General features: G+C 42.9%; 1 protein-coding gene across 3 annotated transcripts in view; it reads left to right on the plus strand.

The window, feature by feature from the left end:
- Positions 1-14997, plus strand: part of ARHGAP6 (Rho GTPase activating protein 6) — a 672820-nt gene extending 657823 nt beyond the window's left edge. For all 3 annotated transcript variants that reach the window (XM_075590252.1, XM_075590253.1, XM_075590255.1), the window contains exons 11-13: positions 10441-10700; positions 12670-12750; positions 12961-14997. In XM_075590252.1, the coding sequence (XP_075446367.1) occupies positions 10441-10700; positions 12670-12750; positions 12961-13640 (1021 nt within the window). In that variant the 3' untranslated portion in view covers positions 13641-14997. The remainder of the gene's footprint in view (positions 1-10440; positions 10701-12669; positions 12751-12960) is intronic.
- Positions 14998-23262: the final 8265 nt, after the last annotated feature.

A 23262-nucleotide genomic window follows, 5' to 3' on the forward strand; every position in this document is an offset into this window, starting at 1 on the left:
CAGATTGTTTACAGAATGTGTATGTGCGCAGCACTGCTGCCGTTAGGCATTATTGAAATAACATAGCGTTATTTCCCTTTTCTCTCCTGTCTTTCTCAACTTTGGTGAAACACCTCTTTCAAGGTCTGAGTCTGCGTAAGGACAAGACATACTTAAAGCTGCAGTTCGTTCTTTTTTTTTAAAAAAAAATTTAATTTTTTTTTTTAATTCAATAGTTTCATGTGGGCAATCTCTAATTACCTAAAGAACTGTATAGCTGCCAGTCAATTCGTTCTCCATGTATTGATTGGTGAAATCTTTAGATATGGGATATGTTTTTCCTCTGCTTCTGTCACTCAGTGGAAGCTCATGAATATTCATGAGCACTCCTGCACTGACATGTGCAAGAGGGAGGGCAGGGCTGACAAAGGGGTGTGCGAGGGCTTGTGACAGGACATGAAGGGGCAGTGCCTTAGCAAATGGTTGTTAAAATAGAATACAAGAAAATTGGTCTTTCAAAGTTGTTTTTTTTTAAAAACAGAAAATGCTAAAAGTATTTTTTCTTACTACAGAACTGATTTAGTAAAAAACACACATGCAGGATATTGACTGAACTGCAGCTTTAATGTCACGTTTTTGGCAGGTAATGCAACATTATGATACAATGTTGTGACATTGAGTGTACCCTAAAGCAGGGGCGCACAAACTTTTTGTGCTGCGCCCCCTCTGCCTGTGCTGGTCCGGTGGTGCGCCCCTCCCCCCCCTTCCCCCCTTACCACGCGCGGCATCAAATGACGCCGCGGGGTCATGTGGTGGGACCTCTGCAATAGCCCCCCCCCCACAAAAAAAAATCTCCCTGAGCTGCGCGCCCCCCAATTGGCGCACCACTGCCCTAATGAGATTTACAAGGGCCATTATTTTTGCATGAATTGGCTTTGAGGATAACATTAGAGAAAACAACGTACTCTCCTGATTGAGGTGATGCGACGTTATGAGCCCTGACTTAATAACTTTGTGGATCTGGGCCCAAATGCTTTGTGCTTGACTGACCCCTAGTGGTTATTGTGGTTATTCAAAGATATAATTTTCTTATGTTTAATAGCTGTTTAAAAAAAAAAAAAAAAATTGTGTTTGAGGGAAGTACAGTTAGGGTTGCCAGGTGGTTTGTCCAAAAATATTGAAAATCGTTGGTAAGGAAGAATGTTATTTATAAATGACCTGACTGTTAAGTAATTTTTTCTAAATTTCACTCGGAGTATTCACCAATTTGCACCACTTTATATTCTGTTTCGTAAAAAGTCTGGGGAGGAGTCTTGAGAGTGAGTGCCCTTCCGAGGTTTTTTTTTAGGAAATAGAATATGAAATGGCGCAAATTGATGCAAATTGGTGCAAGCTTGGAGTGACATTTAGAACAAATTACATAATGGTCAGATAATTTATAAATAATACACCTGCAGTCATACAGGCCCATGGCGAGCAATACTGCACCCCTCCTCATCTTCTCTCTCACCTTTAACTCTCCCCCTCCCCCCTCATCCTCTCACCCCTACCCTCATTTTCTCTCACCCCCCTTCCTTCATCCTCTTTCATCCCCCTGTCCCTTCACCCTCTCATCCCCCTGTCCCTTCACCCTCTCATCCCCCCTCCCTTCATCCACTCACCCACCTCCCTGTCATTATCACCCCCACAGGACAGCCAGAGAAGACACACACACACATACACACACACACCAGGACAAAACAGAACAAATACACACAGGACACAGGACTCCGTCTCAACTCTCTCTACTACATGCTTTTCCTCTGTTCTTTGGCCCCACCCCCCTGGCTCCTGCCACCTCCTGGAACAGACCGCGTATGGGAGCGGGACACACCATATGTGAAAAGATAAATAAAACAGTATATAGTGCCACACTGTATGTAACAATAATGCTAGATCAGCTTCAGAAACCTCCAATGGTTATACTCACATATGTGTGAGTTGACTAAGCATGTCACACACAATAGTTTGATGTGCAGGAACACGGGTCTAACGTAAACCTAGTATCCTCTGGGATGCGGCCACTAGAAGCAGCAAGACCACTCCACGAGGCTCTATCCTGAGGTGGCTTCGTCTCCTGTCAGATTCTATGCGTTTCACAATCTAATAATTGCTTCGTCAGGAATCCTACACCCATAGCAGCTGACTGCCCTAATAAAGGAAGACGGGGGTCCCCATTGGTTCCCGACCGCGGTTTCCCAAACGTCTATTGGCTGCCTCTTATTATTCACACCAACAGCGTCCTGGTATACAGAACATTGCACCAATCAGAAGGGACCCCGGTTGGGACAACCACAACTAACCCTAGAAATGTGTACATTCCTTCCTCTATACTTACAATCCCTAAGTGGGCGGGCAACATAAACAATGACACTCTTAATTGTATTTCTACTAATTAGTGACCCTATAGATCATATAAACAGTCACTTATATCACAGAATCCTAAGTCACTCTATGTATATTCTAATTTTGCAGTGAGTGAGTGATCTGGCACATACATCATATGTCCTCCCTAAGTTGATTCACATTGATAATACATATGAAAAAACATTGCTCCAATCCTAACATTTATACATAGAAATATTAAAACACTTCACATTAAAAAATTATTAAAACAGAAAGAACAGACTGACAAAAAATGCAGCACATTCATTGCCCTATCAATCTTCATAACTGTCTAAAAACTTAAACTTAATATACAGAGCTTGCTCATATTCCAGCAGGTGGAGCCAGGCAGATGACATGTAGGAGACACAAAGGAGATCAGATGTAAAATACATTGATATTAATAATTCACAATCATTAGGGGATAAACAGACATCCCTATATTAATAACACCCCTCAGATGCAGTGCTGTTAAACAAACCCCTTCACAGTTCCACTGGAAAAGGACACAATAAAACCCTAACCCATACATTTATGACCTTTAAAATGCATACAATTATAAAAAATAAAATTATTACTTAAAAAATCATTCTGAGCATTTTCAATGACATTAAAGAGAAAAAAAAATTCAGATGTGTATCTCCACGTATGAATAAAATGTAAATAGAATCCAAATTTCTATATATAACAGAATAGAATATTAATGCACTCCGAGTTTGCGGTGCGGAGTGAAATCCATCAGCACTCCTACTGTTAACCACAGGCGCCCATTGTGATAATGTGAATGAGTCTCATTTTGCTATGAATCACACCAGAAAAACTCCTAAATCTATGTCAGCATTCATCCCTGATGGAATTAGTACACAAAGTTCCAGGGATCTAGTCCCAGTGATCGGGGCTCAGTAGCAAACAGGACATACATATATGTAATCCAAAAGTGATAATCACTAGTAAAGGAGACAGAGCTATAATGAAAGCTACGTGAGACTTAATGAACACTTATAATGACTAAGTCATAAGTGATGTGCGTTCAGCATATGAAGGTATGTGTGAGGTGGTGACTGACCTATATATATGCCATAACGGTCATGCCTACCCTCTCAGTAAACAAACCATACATAGCATAATAGCAAAGACATAAGGAATCAAATAAGTACTCACTCGTGTAGCAGCTCACCCTTACTGAATGCGTGCATCACGCCGATGTAGCAGAGAAAAGACTGTCCCACGGGGTCCAAAAAACAGAGCACAGCTGTAGAAAAATGGGGGCTACAAACCAGTAACGAAGGTTAAAAACACTTTATTAGGTGGTAAGTGAGGGGTACAGGACTACTCTGACGCATTTCGGGAACAAGTCCCTTTGTCAAAGAGTAAATTCGCGTCACTATAACCTCCCATATAAATATGCGAACCCCCACCCCCAATGATGACGTCACAGCGATCAAGTCTCGTGTGAATAGCGCAACCGGCATATCGCATTGGTGGAGACTAACCACCAATCGTGTGCCAGGCTGCGGACTCGCCTCTCGTGTAGGCTGGGGCTACGGAGGAATGCATATTGGGGAGAATAGAAAAATACAATACACAACATAGTGAAAAATTTAAATTATATAGCGCAATGCTAATAATGTTAAAAACACGAACTAAGACCATATTAAAGCAATGGAAAAACAAATAATAAATGATTAATCAATTCATAAATGTCTGTAGGCACGTTTATTTAAAGGGACATATGTACCCATAGGGTATACAAAGTAATATAATTAAGTCCAAGCAGATAATGGATGGATATATTATTCAAGAGAGTCAATGCATGAAAAAGTATAAGGTAGATGTGTTGAAGAGTCTAAAGGACCTTAACTGTAATAAACATACACATGTATTAGTATAAACAAAATATGCAAATTAATTCCGCAATAAAGCAAAATCATATATACAAAATGAAATAGCTTCAAAAGAAGAGAATCAATGTAGAAAACAATTATAACCTATATGAAACAGTAAATCTAATAAGTTGTTTCCAATACATAAGAGAACCACATGTAATAATCCAAAGCAATCAATGGACATAAATAATACATGGGTAACACAATAACTAAGGATATAAAGTCAAGGGTATTGTAAAATATATTTGAAAACCAGAATATTGTAAAACATATTTACAGAATTGTTTATACTAATACATGTGTATGTTTATTACAGTTAAGGTCCTTTAGACTCTTCAACACATCTACCTTATACTTTTTCATGCATTGACTCTCTTGAATAATATATCCATCCATTATCTGCTTGGACTTAATTATATTACTTTGTATACCCTATGGGTTCATATGTGTTACGCCGATGCTCGCCACAAACCGGGACCGGACCGCAGGGCTGAGGTGGGGTTATATAATCACCGACCTTAGTCCACGCAGACTGATCCGGAGTGCGCAGTTCGTAGTCGTACATCGCAGGGTCAGGATTGGAGAAGGCAGCATCGTCGTTAATGAAGCAGGAGTTCGGCAACAGGAAATCAGGAGTGCCCCGCTTCAGCTTAGGAGCGTGAGCGCGGGGGTGGCTTCTGCGCGAGGAGCGGCCTCGGCCCATGACGCCGATCTCCGCAGGAGGAGACAGCAGGCTGGACGAAGTTCACCGCAGGGCAGCGTCGGGAAGAACCAACGCTTCAGCGCAGAAGTCCAAGGCAGGCCACTGCAAGAGGATCGCAGCAGGCCGCAGGAAAGGAAGGGTAGCCACTGCTAGGAGAGAATGCAGCAGTTACCAGTGCTGGCATCAACGCTTCAGCACAGGCGTCCAGGGTAGGCCACTGCAGGAGAATAGCAGCAGGCCGTAGGACAGGAAGGGTAGCCACTGCTAGGAGGGAATGCAGCAGTCACCAGTGCTGGCATCAACGCTTCAGCACAGACGTCCAGGGTAGGCCACTGCAAGGAGATAGCAGCAGGCCAGTGCTGGCAACAACGCTTCAGCACAGACGTCCAGGACCAGGCCTCTGGATACTCAGGAACTTGGAAGGTAAGAACGCTAGGAGAGAGGCCTGGGGTGGTTTGTGGCAGAGACAGTAACATAGAGGTAGGAATAGTTATGCTCGGCGCTGGTTCAGAGCCAACGCCTAGAATATAAAGGGCGGAGATCCAATCACAGGAGGAGGGTGTGTGAGAATTCCTCCAATGAAAGAGCACAGGGCAGAAGCTGCAATGAGAGGCAGCACCTGTGCCATAGATTGCCAGAGGAAGCTTGCAACTGCACAGGTCTGCACGGCTATAGTCAAAGCCAGTAGTGGATTCCTTACAATATGTCCCTTTAAATAATCGTGCCTACAGACATTTATGAATTGATTAATCATTTATTATTTGTTTTTCCATTGCTTTAATATGGTCTTAGTTCGTGTTTTTAACATTATTAGCATTGCGCTATATAATTTTAATTTTTCACTATGTTGTGTATTGTATTTTTCTATTTTCCCCAATATGCATTCCTCCGTAGCCCCAGCCTACACGAGAGGCGAGTCCGCAGCCTGGCACACGATTGGTGGTTAGTCTCCACCAATGCGATATGCCGGTTGCGCTATTCACGCGAGACTTGATCGCTGTGACGTCATCATTGAGGGCGGGGGTTCGCATATTTATATGGGAGGTTATAGTGACGCGAATTTACTCTTTGACAAAGGAACTTGTTCCTGAAATGCGTCAGAGTAGTCCTGTACCCCTCACTTACCACCTAATAAAGTGTTTTTAACCTTCGTTACTGGTTTGTAGCCCCCATTTTTCTACAGCTGTGCTCCGTTTTTTGGACCCCATGGGACAGTCTTTTCCCTGATGGAATTAGGGTTTTCATCTTGTGTGTCCAAAAAGTCTCTCTTTTTGTTAGATCCACATCACGGTTTCCTCCTCTCCAATGCCTCTTTACGTGCTCGATACCTTTATACCTTAGGCCAGTGGCATCTGCCTGGTGGCACAATTCAAAATGTCGGGCTACACCATGGGTTGCTAGCTTCCGTTTTATATTACCCAGGTGCTCTAAAATCCTGACTTTAAGGGTCTTTTCGTCTTCCCTATGTTTTGGAGGCCACAAGGGCACTCCAGTAGATACACCACATACTCAGTAAGGCACGTAATGTGACTTTCAATCTTTAAGGTATCCCCAGTGACATTGGATCTAAACCCCTTTTTCTCTCCTGATTTATTCTTACAGGCTTTGCATGAAAAATAACCGGAAAAGCCCTTTACGGGGTTTAGCCAATTGCCCTTTGTAGTTCCCCTTTCCATAAGGGCACTGGGAGCTGGATAGCTTTTCAGATTCTTGGATTTTCGAAAAATCACTCCCGGAATATCCGGAACTGCATCTTTCAGCACAGGATCGTTCTTCACAATGTGCCAGTGCTTTCTTATTAGCTGTCTCACTTTCTGTGCATCTCTACTATAGTCAGTAATAAAGGACCATTCTAAATTCTTTTTAGTAATTGCATTGGAGTTTGTCTTGCTAGGCTAGAGGAGATCCATTCTATCTATCGCCATAATCCTATCCAGGGCTACATCTAATTTCTCTTGGTTGTACTCTATGAATCCTTCTGTTAGGAATTTCGACTCTGATTCAAACACACTGATATCCGTACAATTTTGTTTTAGATGTCGATATTGGCCATATGAAATAGCCTGCCACCTCCTCCTTGGCTGCATAAAGCTAAGTCCCCGCTAGCGCTGATCGGGCTGAGCGAGCGGTGCTTGTGGAGGAGACTTACGTATATAGATATACAGTACTAGCTGAGAGACCCGGCGTTGCCCGGGATGTGAACCGTGCTCACACTGACACACACTGCTCATTGTTCACACTGCACACTGCACACTGCACACACACACTGCACACTGCACACACACTGCTCATTGGTCGCACTGACGCACACTGCGCACACACAGCTCACAGTGACACACACTGCACACACACTGGTCACACTGACGCACACTGCACACACACTGCTCACTGCTCACACTGCACACACACACATACACAGCTCATTGCTCACACTGACACACTGCACACTGCACATACACTGGTCACACTGCACACACTGACACACACTGCATACTGCACACACACTGCTCAATGGTCACACTGCACACTGCACACACACTGCTCAGACTGACACACACTGCATACTGCACACACACTGCTCATTGGTCACACTGCACACACTGACACACTGCTCATTGCTCACACTGCACACAGTGCACACACACTGCTCATTGCTCACACTGCACACACTGCACACACACTGCTCACACTGACACACACTGCAAACTGCACACACACTGCTCACACAGTGGTCATTGCACACACTGACACACTGCTCATTGCTCACACTGCACAGTGCACCACACACACACACACACAGACACAGACACACACACACACACACACACACACACACACACACACACACACACACACACACACACACACACACACACAATCACAGACAGTTACACACACTCACACACAGTCACAGTTTCAAACAGTTTCACACAGTCATAGACACTTACACAGACTTACACACACTCACACACACTCACACACTCTCACACTGTGAAACACTTACACACAGTCACACACAGTTACACACAGTCACACACAGTCACAGACACTTACACACAGTTTCACACAGTCACAGACACTTACACACACTTACACACAGTCACAGACCCTCACACACAGTCTCACACAATTACACACACCAGCACCAACACCCGCTCTTCCCCCCCCCCTCTTCCTGCGCAGGCAGCGGGGACAACGGTGGGGAGAAGGTGAAGCGGTGACCGGAGGGGCATCCCCCCTCCCATCTCACGTCCCGCGGCCTGTCACGCGGTGACAGGGGGGAGCCGGGAGCGGAGGGGCATCCCCCCTCCCATCTCACGTCCCGCGGCGACAGGGGGGAGCCGGGACCGGAGGGGCATCCCCCCTCCCATCTCACGTCCCACGGCCTGTCACGCGGTGACAGGGGGGAGCCGGGACCGGAGGGGCATCCCCCCTCCCATCTCACGTCCCGCGGCCTAGGGGGGAGCCGGGACCGGAGGGGCATCCCATCTCACGTCCCGCGGCCTGTCATGCGGTGACAGGGGGGAGCCGGGACCGGAGGGGCATCCCCCCTCCCATCTCACGTCCCGCGGCCTGTCACGCGGTGACAGGGGGGAGCCGGGAGCGGAGGGGCATCCCCCCTCCCATCTCACGTCCCGCGGCCTGTCACGCGGTGACAGGGGGGAGCCGGGAGCGGAGGAGCAAGAGCAGCACGTAGCATGTGGAGGGAGGGGGAGCTCACCCGTCCTGCCGCTTCCTCACTCATCCTGCCGCTGCCTCACTGATCCGGCCGCTGCCTCACTCATCCGGCCGCTCCCATGTGGATGTGAGGCGGGAGGCCGCGTGTTGTGGCCGCTCCCCCGCGTGTGTCCCGGGCGCTCGCTCTGCTCCCCCGCTGACTGTAGCGGCGCCGGGGTGTGAGCTTGGGGGGGTGTGTGCTTGGGGGGGATGAGCTTGGGGGGGGGGGGGTGAGGTGTGTGTGAGCTTGGGGGGGTGGGAATGTCTGTGTGTGTGTGTGTACATGGGACTCCGGGTAAGTTCGGGCACAGGGAGGGTCGGGGGGGTGTGGAAGTTGAGGTGCGGTCCAGCTGACGGGGGAGAGTGAGGGGTACCGGGAGGGGATTGTGTTTGTGTCTCCCCGTCCGTGTGTGTGTGTCCCTGTGTGTGTGTGTGTGTGTCCCTGTGTGTCCTTTGGCCCGTCACTCCGCCTCAGGCCAATGAGAGGTGTGCGGGGGCGGGCCAAGGGACCAATGAGATTTCCCCTAGGGACACCGGACATCCAGGCAGGCAGGCAGGCATACAGTGCTTTCACTAATATAGTATAAGATGTAAGTCCCCGCTCACGTGGTGCGCTCGGGCACGCACGCTCAGTCGCGATCGGCGCTTACCAAAACAAAAAATCTATACTTACCGCGCACTCAGCTGGCCCGCAATGCCCCCCCCTGCCTCCCTGCGTACAATAGGACACCCGACGCTCATGCTTGCAGCACTCTCCAAATATGAGCGCGCTCAGCATCAGCGGGGACTTAGCTTTACACAGCAGCAGCCAATCAGGATGAGGAATCTGCCCAGCCCCCTAGCAGCAGCAGCCCTGCTCTATCCTTTCTCAGGGGAAATCCCACGATTGGTTACTAAGTCCAGAGAGGTAATACCGATATACACATATATGTCCAGTATTATCTCTCATTTTTTACTGGACCGAGTAACCAAATACCAGGCTGTCCGGTTAAATACCGGACACCTGGCAACCCTAAGTACAGTATGGGGTTTTTATACCCACCAAGAATGTCTGCTGGTTTTTACTTGGTGGAGGGAAGGTGGCCAGACCAGTGTCATCTGGCCTACGAGTGTGTGGATCTCTCCAATGTTATTTTTTTTAATGAACTGTATTTGAAGACGAAACAAAGCAGCAACATATCCCCAAGTCAGAAGTTTTTATATTCCTGTTATATGAAGCTGGAAGGCATCAATGCCATAATTTTGGAAACAGCTACACTATTGTCATTAACAGTGATAAATGCATAGCGATAAACAATATTACTTTTTTCCACGCTTTTATTTTTTTTTTGAAGCAGTGGTATCCAGATACTGTCCAAAGGGGTCTCCTAAATATAATGTATAGCTTGTTTAAAAATGCTATTTGTACTGCTCTTCATATTTCTGTTGCCTATCTGGATGAACAACTCTTTGATCACTAGCTAAAGGCTCATTTCAAGGTCTTCTATTTTTCCAGCTTTGCTGTGAAAAGAAACAGCAGATGATTTATCACTGAGAAAAATCCCCATTGAAAAATAAGTATTTTTTATAATGTGATAAATCGGGTGCCTGTTCTGCTGTGGTGAAAGTATGCAGCAAAACTTTGATAAATGACAACAGTGTCCTACCCATACACAAATACATTCATGCAACAGTGTCCTACCCATACACAAATACATTCATGCTAATATTGTTTTTATAATTTGCTGCCAGGAGTCCTGAGCTGCTACGAACGGAACGCTCTTTCTCCGTTGAAGGAAGACTCTCATCCACTGACTCCAATAAAGCTTCAAGTGGTGATGTTTCTCCTTACGACAATAATTCCCCCGTTTTGTCTGAACGATCTCCACTGGCAAGACAAGAAGATATTGTTAGCCCCGACAAGCTTTTCAAGGCGTCTGAACATCATTCATTGGTTGGGCCTTTACTGTCCAAGACCAGCGAAAGCTCTCCTGTACAACAGAATACAAAAGGTAAGATTGAACGTCTGGTAATTGTTGTTCTTTATATATTTGCAAAATGTTTATGTAGACTATAAATAGATTCCTATTCTGTTGGCTTCCCCATATTCAACTGGGCTTACACGGCTATTTCTACTTGATTGACAATAAGAGAAATACAAATAGAGTGAAAAAGTATCTCCAAGAAGACATAGAAAAAAAAAACATGTTAACTTTCTATAATACTAACAAATTAATTATTTTCAATTTTTGGTTGTAAGAAATTATTCAGTATGTGGCAGATATGGCTTAAATAACAGATATTACACCCATGTAAACATCACACATTAACTTTCATTGTGCAGTCATCATTGTTGCATTATTAATACATCATCGCCAAGCTACCAATTTATGAACTAAAGCACCGAAAAATGTTACCACACGTCAGTGAGCTTTACTTGATTAGATTTGACATTAACCTCGATACAGTGCAGTAAATGTACTGTTTATACTACATTTCTTAGTAATCATACCTCCCCAATTCTCTCTCCCTGTTACTTGTCGTAGAATGACCTTGCATTGTACGTCCTGTAATATAATGCAGTAACCTACTTCCTGAACTTCAACACCTTCACTTACACTAACTAGACTCAAACAGATGTTATCAATGTTTCACTTGCTTCCTTTTAAGGAAAATATGCCAAGAACTGTTTCCAGTAGTGGCCACAATTCACTTGTATACCTGGCGTACCTTTACTTTAAGTTCTGAACCGTCACTTCATGTGTGACTCTACAAGGACATCCCAATAAATATTGTTTAGATTTAGTTTATTTTTCTCTCTCCAATAGACTGTGTTAACCATTTAAAACATTGAATTGTACAGAACAACAGGAAAAGCTAAGAGTTTGTTAGACAGCTGAAACAGACCACCAATCTTGTTTAACCCTTTTTGCTATCAGAAAAGCCAGAAATGCATTGCAATCTAAGCCTCCTCGGGTAGCGAAGGGGTTAAACAAATACAATTCTACAGTAAACACGTGCATGCAGTATATTAAAAGGTAAGCATACAATAAAATAAAATATATATATTGCAATTGTTGTGTTTAATATAATGGTTTAAACAAGAACCCTTATAGAGTTGTACAGGCGTAACATAGTTGTCAAGAATAATATTTGTTTAATGGTAAGGTGTACTTATGCAGTATTTTATTAGTAGGCATACAGTATTTAAATGATTAATGTAAGTAAAGTAGCACTAAAAGTTGAAGCACCACCAAGTGTAGTCTATTAAAATAATTCCTGAGTTTGAACACCAGTCAGAGAAGAGGCCCCAAATTCACTAACTAGTACTGGGGCTCAGTGCACCTGAAGCCCATTCAAGTTAATAGCTTTACACTTCGCACTTTTCTGACATATTCCCTCTGAGGGAGGTGGGAGGCCCTCTCATCCATTAAAATAAAGGGAACATAAGGTGTGCTACGGCTGTATGCTATTTCGTTAATCTGAGTTTTACTGCAGATGTCCATAAAGAACAAAAGGAATTGCCAAATAGGCTATTAAGTGCAATATCCTGCAACCCAATAGTCCAGCACTGGAAGGTATTGGAGAGTATAGAACAGAGCATCTATGGAGCTAGACCGTTCTATCGATCCACTCCTTGATTCTGTCATTGGGAAAGGTACATGGATAATAATTATACAGATTGCATTTATGTCCATCTTCCTAATAGCCATTATGTTTGGTGAATGCACTTTCATGAATTCTTACAGTCTACTTATCTTAAATGTAAATGGTTATCTTAACTGTGTATTCCATAATGAGTGAGACATTATACTCATTAAAAGATGTACTAACTATACACTTTCAGCGCTATACAAGAACAAACAATTATAATTATTATTCATTTATACATTATTTATCGAATAGTGAATGTATTATCTATTGATTCTGTTACAAAATATTTATGTTCTTTTCAAACAAATGAATCCCATCTTCTTTCAGAAGTTCCAGAGGAAAACTTCGACATATGGGGCACTTGGCATTCGACACTGAAATCGGCATCCAAAGATCAAGGAATAACAGGTACAACAAGCAACGTGTCCTTAATAAGAGTGAATAAATATTTGTTGCACAGTGAAATGCAATTGTATCTTTTGAGATTCAGCTGTGTTCCAGTTTAAAATAGATAAATACTGTACCAAGAAGGTATACAGTATAACATATAGCTGATAGGCACTTATTGATAAAGCATGCACCTCTGCTGAATATTTTCTTATCTTTCTGTTTTAAAAGGTTCATATGGGGACATCTATGAAAGTAGCTCCTTACAGCAGAGACAGTGTTCTCTTTCCCAGGGTAACCTGGCACAAAACTGGCCATTGTGCAAAACCTCAACAGAACTAGACAATGGAAAGCCACTTGTGCGAAGGAATCATACATCAACTGCTGCACCTGAGTTTCGCCCACACATCCCAGTGACACGAGTTTGCAGCACTCCTCAAATAGAGACGGCCAAGAGAAGCTTAGACCACTTGCAATCACGATCTGAGCAACACTTGACCTCGAGCAGTGCAGAAGACATCACTGAGGAGGATCATCGTTTAGCTTGCCTTCAAAATAAAGCTAAACCTTTGAATTTACGACATGCAGACGTCACTAAGCATGATGCAAGGCTCCCTCCTCCCTACCCTGGCCCATTAAAACAAAGTACCGCACAGCCTCACCGGTCCCCAGTATTTTCTGCCGAGCAGGCATTATGGAGATTACCACGGCCTGATACAGTTGTTGGGACTACAATGGAAAGGGCCCCATCCACTGACCAGTCGGTTCACAATAGACAGATTCCAACCAACAACCAGAACAGTAAAAACTTGGCTGAACAAGACTGGCAAGAATGGCAAAGAGAAAGATGGCAAATTTGGGAGCTTTTGTCAGCAGATAATCCAGATACTCTACCTGAAACACTAGTATGATAGACATAGGAAAAAACAAGGGACAGAACCTCTGTAGCTTGATTAGCAACTGAAAATGTTTTTTCTACACATTTTTAACTTTGATTTAAAATACTTTACAACTCTTCTTTTGGAACCATTTTTTTCCATTTATACCTATATATCACTGCCAACTATTATTATTTTTATAAATCTAGCTTTTGACAGAGAACATTGCCATTCAAATATAATAACTCTGTTCATAATCTGTGGTGTATGATAAAAGAAAAAAGAAACGGTTCAGTGGCTGAGTAGCCTGGTGGTATGGTATTTTTACATATGCATTTCTTATGATTGTGTATTCTATAATGGGTTAAGGATGATAATCATATACTTTGCGGGCACATAGAGAAAAACAAATGAACATTTGTGATTGCTTTTCTTCTTTACTGCACTTGTTTTGCCATGATAATCCTGTAATGTTATAAAATGTGCACAAGCTGGTTTCTGTGCTTTTAAACCGGGGAGATGAAACATTCCCTCTCACATTGCTAAAGAAAACAAAATACCGTAACTAGACCTGAAAAGCCATATTGTGGGAACACTAACAGGGCAGAAATGTGTTCTCACAAACGTTTCATGCCCTCTTCTCTATATTGGCCTATGAGTAAAACTACATTTGTTCGTTATATTTTTTTATCGTGTACATTTTATTAGAAAACAATTTGGTTGAGATGTCCCCAGAACCATCTATGTTAACCCCATCAGTGCTGCCGGGGCCTGAAATGAAACGCATACTGGTCACTTCAGCACTGCAGTGGTTAATCATGGTTAATGTATGCAGCATATAATATATATCCTGTGTAGTTTCATATATTGTTTCCCAACAATAAACTGGAATCACAGTAGCTTAGAGAAAATATACATTTAATTTTGGCATGTCATCCCAAAAACAATGTTGCTTTTCATTTTGCCCAAGGCATCAGTATTAAAGTATTTAAAGTATATATTTTTATATAGGATTCATGCTAAGATTACCAAAAGAAAATTGGAAACAAAAAATAGGTATTTTAGGTATTTTAAGATTGTGCCATAATTGTCGGTGAGTTTACTGTAATTACTTAAATACAGTATGTGCACGATGGTCAACTTTTCAGTTGAAAAATGTGTTGTCACCAATAAATGTAAAATATAACAGTATTGTAAACAAGGGAACTGGGTTTTTATGAAATATGGTAGTGTTACCAACAACGAGGGTGAGGATCTTTTTAAGCGGTGTACTATCTCTGAAAACCTAAATTGTGCCATATACGTTGAATAAAACGAAAAGCAAAATGATTTTTAGGACATTGCTTAGATGTTATAGGTACAACCAAAATGTTAATGGCTTTATGCATCATACACAATGTAGCTTTCGTGACAAGGCCTTATGCGAGGTGTTCCCACGCAGAATGCAATAATTCTGCACTGAATGCTGACAAATGTAATATATTAGGAATGTTTTTGTTGTCTTCTCTATGTATATACATATTTCATTGTAGATATAGTACAGTATTATACAGGTACTTCATGACAAGTTACACAAATTATCACAAATTTACAGATCCAGTCAAAAGGGATTCTGATTTTGGACTGTAACAAATTGAACTTGGGTTATTTTTTTATTTTTATGTGACCCATGGTACATAAATAAACTTCTATATCTAACGATTTAAGATCTAACAATCCAATGTTTAATTTCAGGGAAGTAAAACCAAATATTCGTTTCTACTAAAGGAGCACACACTGCATGTTGAAACACAAATGGAGTTAGTTCCAGAAAATGGTAAAATGCTAAAGGAGATCTTACAACACTGCATTCTCTTTCATGATCCAGCATGTAAACCCATCGAAAGAACTTATCTTAGTTGCCAGTATGGCTCTCTACTAAGCCCTCGCTAGGTGATGATAGATTATGTTTCATACTCCAGTCATGTTACTAGGGTGAAGCCATCTTCTGCACTATTTTGCTAGCGCTTTTATTCCCCATCAAAAGTAGTGACCGTAGCAAAAAGTTGCTTGTGGCCATATTCTATTATTAAAATATGAATGGTAGCTCTGCGCAGGATCAACAAAATGAAACAGTGTTATTAAAGTAAGTTAATTTCCCGGTGTTAACTCAATTTGTGTTGGCATTATAATGATTCTAATGAGGGTGTGATGACGCAGTTCTTAAAGGATTGATTTTTCAGACATCTGTTTCTGAATGAAAAATTATCAGTGTGAAAATTATACTTAATATGCATGGCTGCTGGAGGTGCCTGTGACACACTGCTGGGCAATCGGTTTCAGGCTCCTCTAGCAGTGAAGTACGTAAGCATGTTTGGTTAGTAAGGGAATACGTGCGGCAAATGGATTTTCAATAATTATATTAGTATTTAAATAAATGTATCTGACAGTCTGTGGCTGTACGTAGGAAAGTTAATGATGGGCACATGCTAGTAAGCTATTCACAATATGTTTGGAAAACAGCAAACTGCTTAATAAAGATATGTATATGATTGTGCATGTCTGTTTTGGTTGAAATGTTGGAAAAGTGAGATGGTTGTTGTTACATTTATGGTGCAGCCATACACTACATTGCACAGCAAGTCTGCCAATTCACTAAAATAATTAAAGAAGCAATCAGCGATGATCACCTTACAAATCATTGTTTACGTTTTTTTTGGTGCTTTTTAAACCTTCTGGAACCAGGCTCTTGGTGTCGGATTTTTGGGGGGAATCTTTGTCCCATTTTCTTTTTCTCGGATGCTAATCACTTACAAATTTGGTTCAAAGCAGGCAAAAACACAGCTTGAGATATGTATGTATGTATGTATATATTGTATTGTATGTCTTTATTTGTATAGCGCCATTAATGCACATAGCGCTTCACAGTAGTAATACATGTGGTAATCATATAAATAATAAATAACTAAATAATAAATAAATATAATTAATATTATATATATATATATATATATATATATATATATATATATATATATATATATATATATATATATACAAACACACACACACACACACAATACCATTTTTAGGCGAAATCAAGGACAGCACTCAGGTAAGTCAGGTAAACGAATTTTGTATTAGAAACAAAATGACACAGGTAAAAGACGTTTCGGTCCCCCAAACGGGACCTTTCTCAAGGTGGTGCACCACCTGACTTACTTACTGACTGACTTGGTTGGTCGGTGATTGCCTGGCGGGGTGGGTGACTGACTGCCAGGGTGGGTTACTGACCTTGACTGGGGGGGGGTGCTGCTTCCTGCCCGCCAGATGCTTCAGAGGAAGGTTTGTCCTCCCTCCCCCCCCCCCTGCCCCGATCCCTGTGGCTGCTGCTCGGAGGGGAGGCGTGAGGTAGGCTTGGAGGGGGAGACGAGACTGGCGGGAGCTGGGGAGCCGGGTTGGTGGGCGCAGGGGGAGCCGGGTTGACGGGCACTGGCTCGACATAGCACTTCCCCTCTGTCCCACTTTGGGAGCGGGGGGGAAGCGGTTCAACAGGCAGCATTTGCCGCGCTTCCCCCCCGGCCACTGGTCCACGTGGTTGCTGCCCGGGACGGGAGGTAGGCATGTGGAGAACAAGGTGGTTGTGCGCTTGCCACGGCGCATCCCCCTCCAGCCCACATTCCTCTCGGGTGCCCATACGGACGGGGAGACAGGACTAGGGGGCAGCGAAGAAGGGGGTGGGTGATTGGGGAGGGCCGGACGCCACTCATCCCAGCCCTGCAGCCCAGACACCCTGCTTCCCTGCGCATGCACACAGGGATCTCCGGACGTCACTTGATACACTATTGCCATCAACAGCTTGAGTCTGGAGCTCGGCGTCTGGCAGCAGGGGTCGGCGTCTCTCTTCTCTGCCGCGAATCCTTCTGACACCTCCCCGATGATGTCACTGCCACATCAAGGACTCCTCAATACCAGCAGACGCAATTAGGCTCCACCCTATGCATTTTGTGACTTGGAGTGTCACTTCCTCTGGGGATTTGGAGCTCTTCTAATTGCAGGACTAGACACATTGTAAGTGTGATTTATTTTGTCTTGTGGTTTATTAAAGTGTCCCCACTGCACTCCGCTATATTTATCTCATTACTTTTGGGGTAATACGTGCTGGTATATGGTGTGAGGACTTTATTGGAGATCGTGCTGGGGATTGCGTGGGATTCGTGGATTCAGGGAGACGATCGGTGGCTGAAGCAGTTTATATCCACTACAATCATTATTAGAGCATGCTGTAAGTAGGCATATTTAGATCGTGGAGAGGAAGTTTCTGCTGTGTGTCTGCTGCGCACTGGTCTTTTTTCTCATACCCTAGGACAGGGGTGCACAAACTTTTTTTTTTTACTGCGCCCCCCCCCCCCCGCCTTCTCTCCGTTGTTGCACCCATCCCCTTACCTCGCGTGTGATGCCACGTGACGTCACATTACCATGGCAACCGTGATGTCACATGACCCGGTGTTACCACATGTCCTGAAGCCGGCTGAATCTCAATCAGTAGAGGTTACAGAGGGCTTGCGCGGTCCCCCAGCATTTATTTATATGCCTTGGCGAAGAGCGCAGGACCTCTGCAACTGCCCACGCCCCCCCAAAAAATCTCTTGCCCTCCCCTAGGGGGTGCGGCCCCCAGTTTGCACACCTCTGCTCTAGGAGAAGCATTTTTGAGGAAAGATACTTCAGGATCTACACCCCTTGACTGTTTTGGACATTCCATGAACATTGGGACAGGTATATCAGTATCTTTAACCCCTTTTTGCGCCGGGGATTGCATTTTCTATTGTCATCACTGAACATCCCTGCCAGCAAGCTGCTCCTAACCCGGCCTGAGTTCAGCGTGGAGGCAGGTCAGTGACACTACAGATGCTACCATTAGTGAGCACTATGTTTATATCTAAATAGGAAAAAATATATACTGTTCCCAAGCGGTCACCCATCCAAGTGCTAACCGCGCTCGATGTTGCATAACTTCAGTGATCAGATTGGAACCGGTGTGTTCATCATGGTATGGCTGTTGGCAACAAAAGTATTCATATTTTGTAATATAAAGCAAAGCGTTAGGTAATGATTATAAGATCGCGATGTGGTTCTATAAAAAAAAACTGACAAATTGGGTAGATACTTATACTGTATTATAAGTCATATATTATCTAATCTTATATTTTCATTATACTGATGGCTACAGCAAAGCGTGGATACTATAGTGAGTGATTGTACCGCTGATCAACTTGGATTCCCGGGAGAATTATTAAACAGTCTTACTCCAACAAGAATGCCTCCTCATGAACTGAAACTTAAAGTAGGAGCCGTTATAATGCTCTTTAGAAACCTAATGCAATTGTGAGGACTATGTAATGGTACAAGACTTGCTGTTACTCGAATACAAACACACAATCGAAGCAAAAGTGATCAGTGCAGCAAACTCGGACACGGTACTTATTCCAAGAATCCCACTCATTCCATCAGACACAAACGTACCATTCTGTTTCCAACAGAAACAATTTCCCATACGATTGGGGGTTTTCAATGACAATAAGTCAAAAGGTCAAACATTTCATAAAATATGCCTTAACCTACCTACTGTAAGCCTGTTTTTTTAGTCAAACAATTATATGTTGCTCGATCAAGAGTCTGATCATTTGATTCACTTCGTGTTTTGTCTGAAAAGAACCCTGAAATTGACAATTGTCCTTAGAGAATTTTTTGATAAAAAAAAAAATGTGTGATTCTTTCATTGATAGATGTGTAGAACGCCAGTGCATCAGAAAGACAAGTCCTTAGTGTATTCGTAACACCTGCAGTTGAGAAGCTCCTAATAATCTGTATAACACAATAAAGTTACCCTAATAGGGCTTAAGGGACTGGTACTTATTGCCACAGGCACCAATAAAGAATAGTACAATAAATGTCCCATATAGTGAGAATGAAGGGCTATGGCAACCCACAAGTATAACTCACTTTTGAATTGCAGAATCCAGGGGAGTTTTCTTTAGCAGGAATAAATAGCGTGCAGTCCACCAGTAACAGGAGCAGAACAGGAGAAAAAATGGCAGTGCACTGCCAAGAAAACCAGGAGGAGGCACACGGCAGCAGAAGAAAAGATTTATTTATGCCATAAAAAGATTGGACAAAGGTCCCCCCTAGCCCCAACAAGTAACCACCTAAGCGTTTTGGGCTCTGCCCTTTCTCAAGGTGTGAAACGCGTAGGTGGTTAGTTGATGGGGCTAGGGGGGGACCTTTGTCCAATCTTTTAATGGCATAAATAAATCTTTGCTTCTGCTGTCGTGAGCCTCTTCCTGGTTTTCTTGGCAGTGCACTGCCGTTTTTTCTCTTGTTTAATTGATAACCTTTAAGATCTGCAAGATAGGTATATGTTACGCCAGGTACAGCTAGTATTATTCTATATTTTTACATTTACAGAATCTAGTCTGGGGGGGTTACATGGAGTTGAACCACGATAATCCAGCCCATGGGAACTCCTGATTCCTGAGCTATTTAAGGTTGTATTGAGTTACATATAAGAAAGCCCCAACATCATCTCTCAATTGGCCACCGGAGCAAGGTTAACCGAGTAATTCATATCGACCCCCTGCTTTCCGTGAGACATCCAAAGGGGGTGCGCACTGCTGGTATCTTGCCAAAGTTTAAAGCTCCCGCGGGACAATAGGAAGCCACACCAGATGACATCACAGCTTCTTATTGGCTCACAGTGCGGGAGCTTTGAAACTCCGCCAATAGATGAATCCTGGTATCCAAGCGACTACTGGCACCTAATATGGAGGTAAGTATCTCCGGAAGCAGGGGGTCCCCGAAGCTGAAATTAATGGGCTTCAGTGCCGGAGACCCCCTGCTTCTACGCTATGTAAAAGAAACAGCACCTTTAATTGACACTCTAAGGAGGTAAGGGTGGAGCAGACATTATGGAGATTCTAGGTTAGCATTGGAAGTTAAATCATGCCTTGTAATATTTCAATTTAGTTTGGGGCATAGAGATACTATGTATGTAAATTGAAATAGCACGTTGGACTTGCACTAATAGGGTACTACATGGAGAAACAGTTGCCGACATGACAAGGACATAAAAGCAGGTGAAGTGGAGGCTTGAGTCAGACATGCTTGGGGAAGAGCAAAGAATGTGGGAAAGCTTGTAGCAGGAGATTAAAGTTAAGATGTAGAGAGGGCCAGAGGTGTGTAATGGATTGAAGGACAGGAGAGAGCCAGGCGAAATTTTAATAAGGAGCCAGCAGAGGGGCTTGAAGAGGGACTGGCAGTGGCAAATTTGGGAGAGAATGTGAAATGGTTCAAAGTAAAGTATTTATAACTTATGGAAGATAGAAAGCAGATGAGTGAAGGCAATTACAGAAGTATAGGAAGGTGTGTACAGTATGGATGTTTCAGCTTTTGCGTTAGAAAAGAAGTGTACAGTATAATAGCTACAGTCTGTGTAGGATAAAATGACATGGGATTTTAGAATAGTATAAATGTGAGCAGAGTATCCAAACTTGTCAAGATTCAATTCAATCAGATTTGCGAGAAAAGGGACAATGGCAACACCCCACCCCCCAAATGTATCAAGTTGATTAAAAAAGTATATAGGTATTCTGCAGCTCAAAGATTATAAGTAGCAGAAATGAACTTGGGAGCTCTCTAAAGTAATACTGCGAAGGTTAAAACCAAGGATACACTGTGCTGAAGTCATACTAGAAAAAAAGACAGTGGATCTGATAAAAAGTTTAGACGTAGTTGCAAAAAACAGTAAAGATAGTGCTGCAGTATTGCTATTTCTGTGGTCTCCTTGCAAAATAGCAAATATCCTCTTCTTGAATACAACTGTCTTTGGAACCGTGGAGGGAGGAAAATGAAGGTTTGGGTGTATGGCTGTTGCAATGCTGCACTAGAAGACCCCCTGGTTCTAAAGCCCTAGAAAAAAAAAGAGAAAACGAGCCATGGAGAGGATTACTGCTTTAAGCACAAGAAAGGCTGAAAATGATCTAGGGTTGGCAGTGATCAAATCCCGACTCGGGGGAAGAAGCCAAACAATAGAGGAAAAATAGAATCACTTCCCATGCCATATACTGTACAGGGCTACAGGTTGGTAAATTACTTGAGAGGTTTTCTAAATTGATTTATTTATAAAATGTTTTACCAGGAAGTAATACATTGAGAGTCACCTCTTATTTTCAAGTATGTCCTAGGCATAGAGTTAAGATGACAAATAATACATGGTTACAAATACATAGTTACATAAGTGAACAGGGTATACAAGACATTGCATGCACAGTTAAAGATAATATATATTACAGGCGTATGTAACAGTTACAGGCCAGATTAAAATGTGAGACAGATTTAGTTTTGAAAGAACTTAAACTGGTGGTGGCTGTGAGAGTCTCCGGTAGGTTGTTCCAGTTTTGGGGTGCACGGTAAGAGAAGGAGGAGCGGCCGGATACTTTGCTGAACCCTGGGACCATGAACAGTCTTTTGGAGTCAGATCTCAGATAAGTGCTGCATGTGGTAGGGGTGAGGAGCTTGTTCAGATAGACGGGTAGCTTGCCCTAAAAGTATTTGAAGGCAAGAAAGGAAAGATGAACTTTGCACCTACACTGAAGTGATGAGCAATCTAGTTCTTTGAGCATTTCACAGTGATGTGTGCTGTAGTTGCATTTGAGAACGAAACGACAAATTGAATTGTAGAGGGTATCCAGTTTGCCAAGGTGGGTTTGGGGTGCCGAGCCGTATACTATGTCTCCTTAGTCAATAATTGGCATTAGAATCTGCTGTGCGATACGCTTTCTGACTAGCAGACTTAGGGAGGATTAGTTCCTGTAAAATACACCTAGTTTGGCATAGGCTTTGGATGTCAGGGTATCAATCTGCATCCTAAATGTTAAATGGGAGTCAAACCATATGCCCAAGTATTTAAAACTAGTAACAGGAGTTAGGGTGGTATTAGTGTTGGTTCTGATCTGGAGCCCAGTCATTGGAAACTTAAAAAATTTAGCCTTGGTTCCAAATGGCTTAATTGTTTTTAGAAAAAGTATTGATGCGAGTTTAGCACACCTTACAACAAAGGCTCCATTTCCCTAAAGATGCTGAGTGTTGTTTATCCACACGCAAACTGCTAGAAAATCATGGGCTCTATAGGAAACCATACTTAAACTTGCATGGACTGACAATATTGGAATATTTTAGAGCAATGAAATCCCAAGAGGGGTTTTGAAAGAAAAAAAGAAATAAATCTACCCATGATTGAGTGAAAAAACAAATAATTTTGTACTAAATGAACTGAGATACTTAAATTATGCTCTATGGATTTGATCCTATTGGTCATTGAAGAAGTAAAAGAGCAATTATGTCATGCTAATAGAGAGATTACAGTAATAAAATTGAGTTCCCCGAGAAGAAGCAAACAACTTCCTGTTACAAATGGAGAAAGAACTGGGTAAATACTGTATACTGCCCAACTTAAACAATTCAAGAGAGATAAATATCTCAAGTTATGCAAAAACTGCAAAGAAGAGCAGGTCTATCCCTGGTTAAATTGGGAACAACCGCACAATAATCCATTGAGCAGATACAGGCCATGGCAACTATTCATCCGGGGACATTGGAAACCGAGACAACAAAGAGGTAA

This window comes from Ascaphus truei, chromosome 3 (genome assembly GCF_040206685.1).
Source record: "Ascaphus truei isolate aAscTru1 chromosome 3, aAscTru1.hap1, whole genome shotgun sequence".
Classification (NCBI taxonomy): domain Eukaryota; kingdom Metazoa; phylum Chordata; class Amphibia; order Anura; family Ascaphidae; genus Ascaphus; species Ascaphus truei.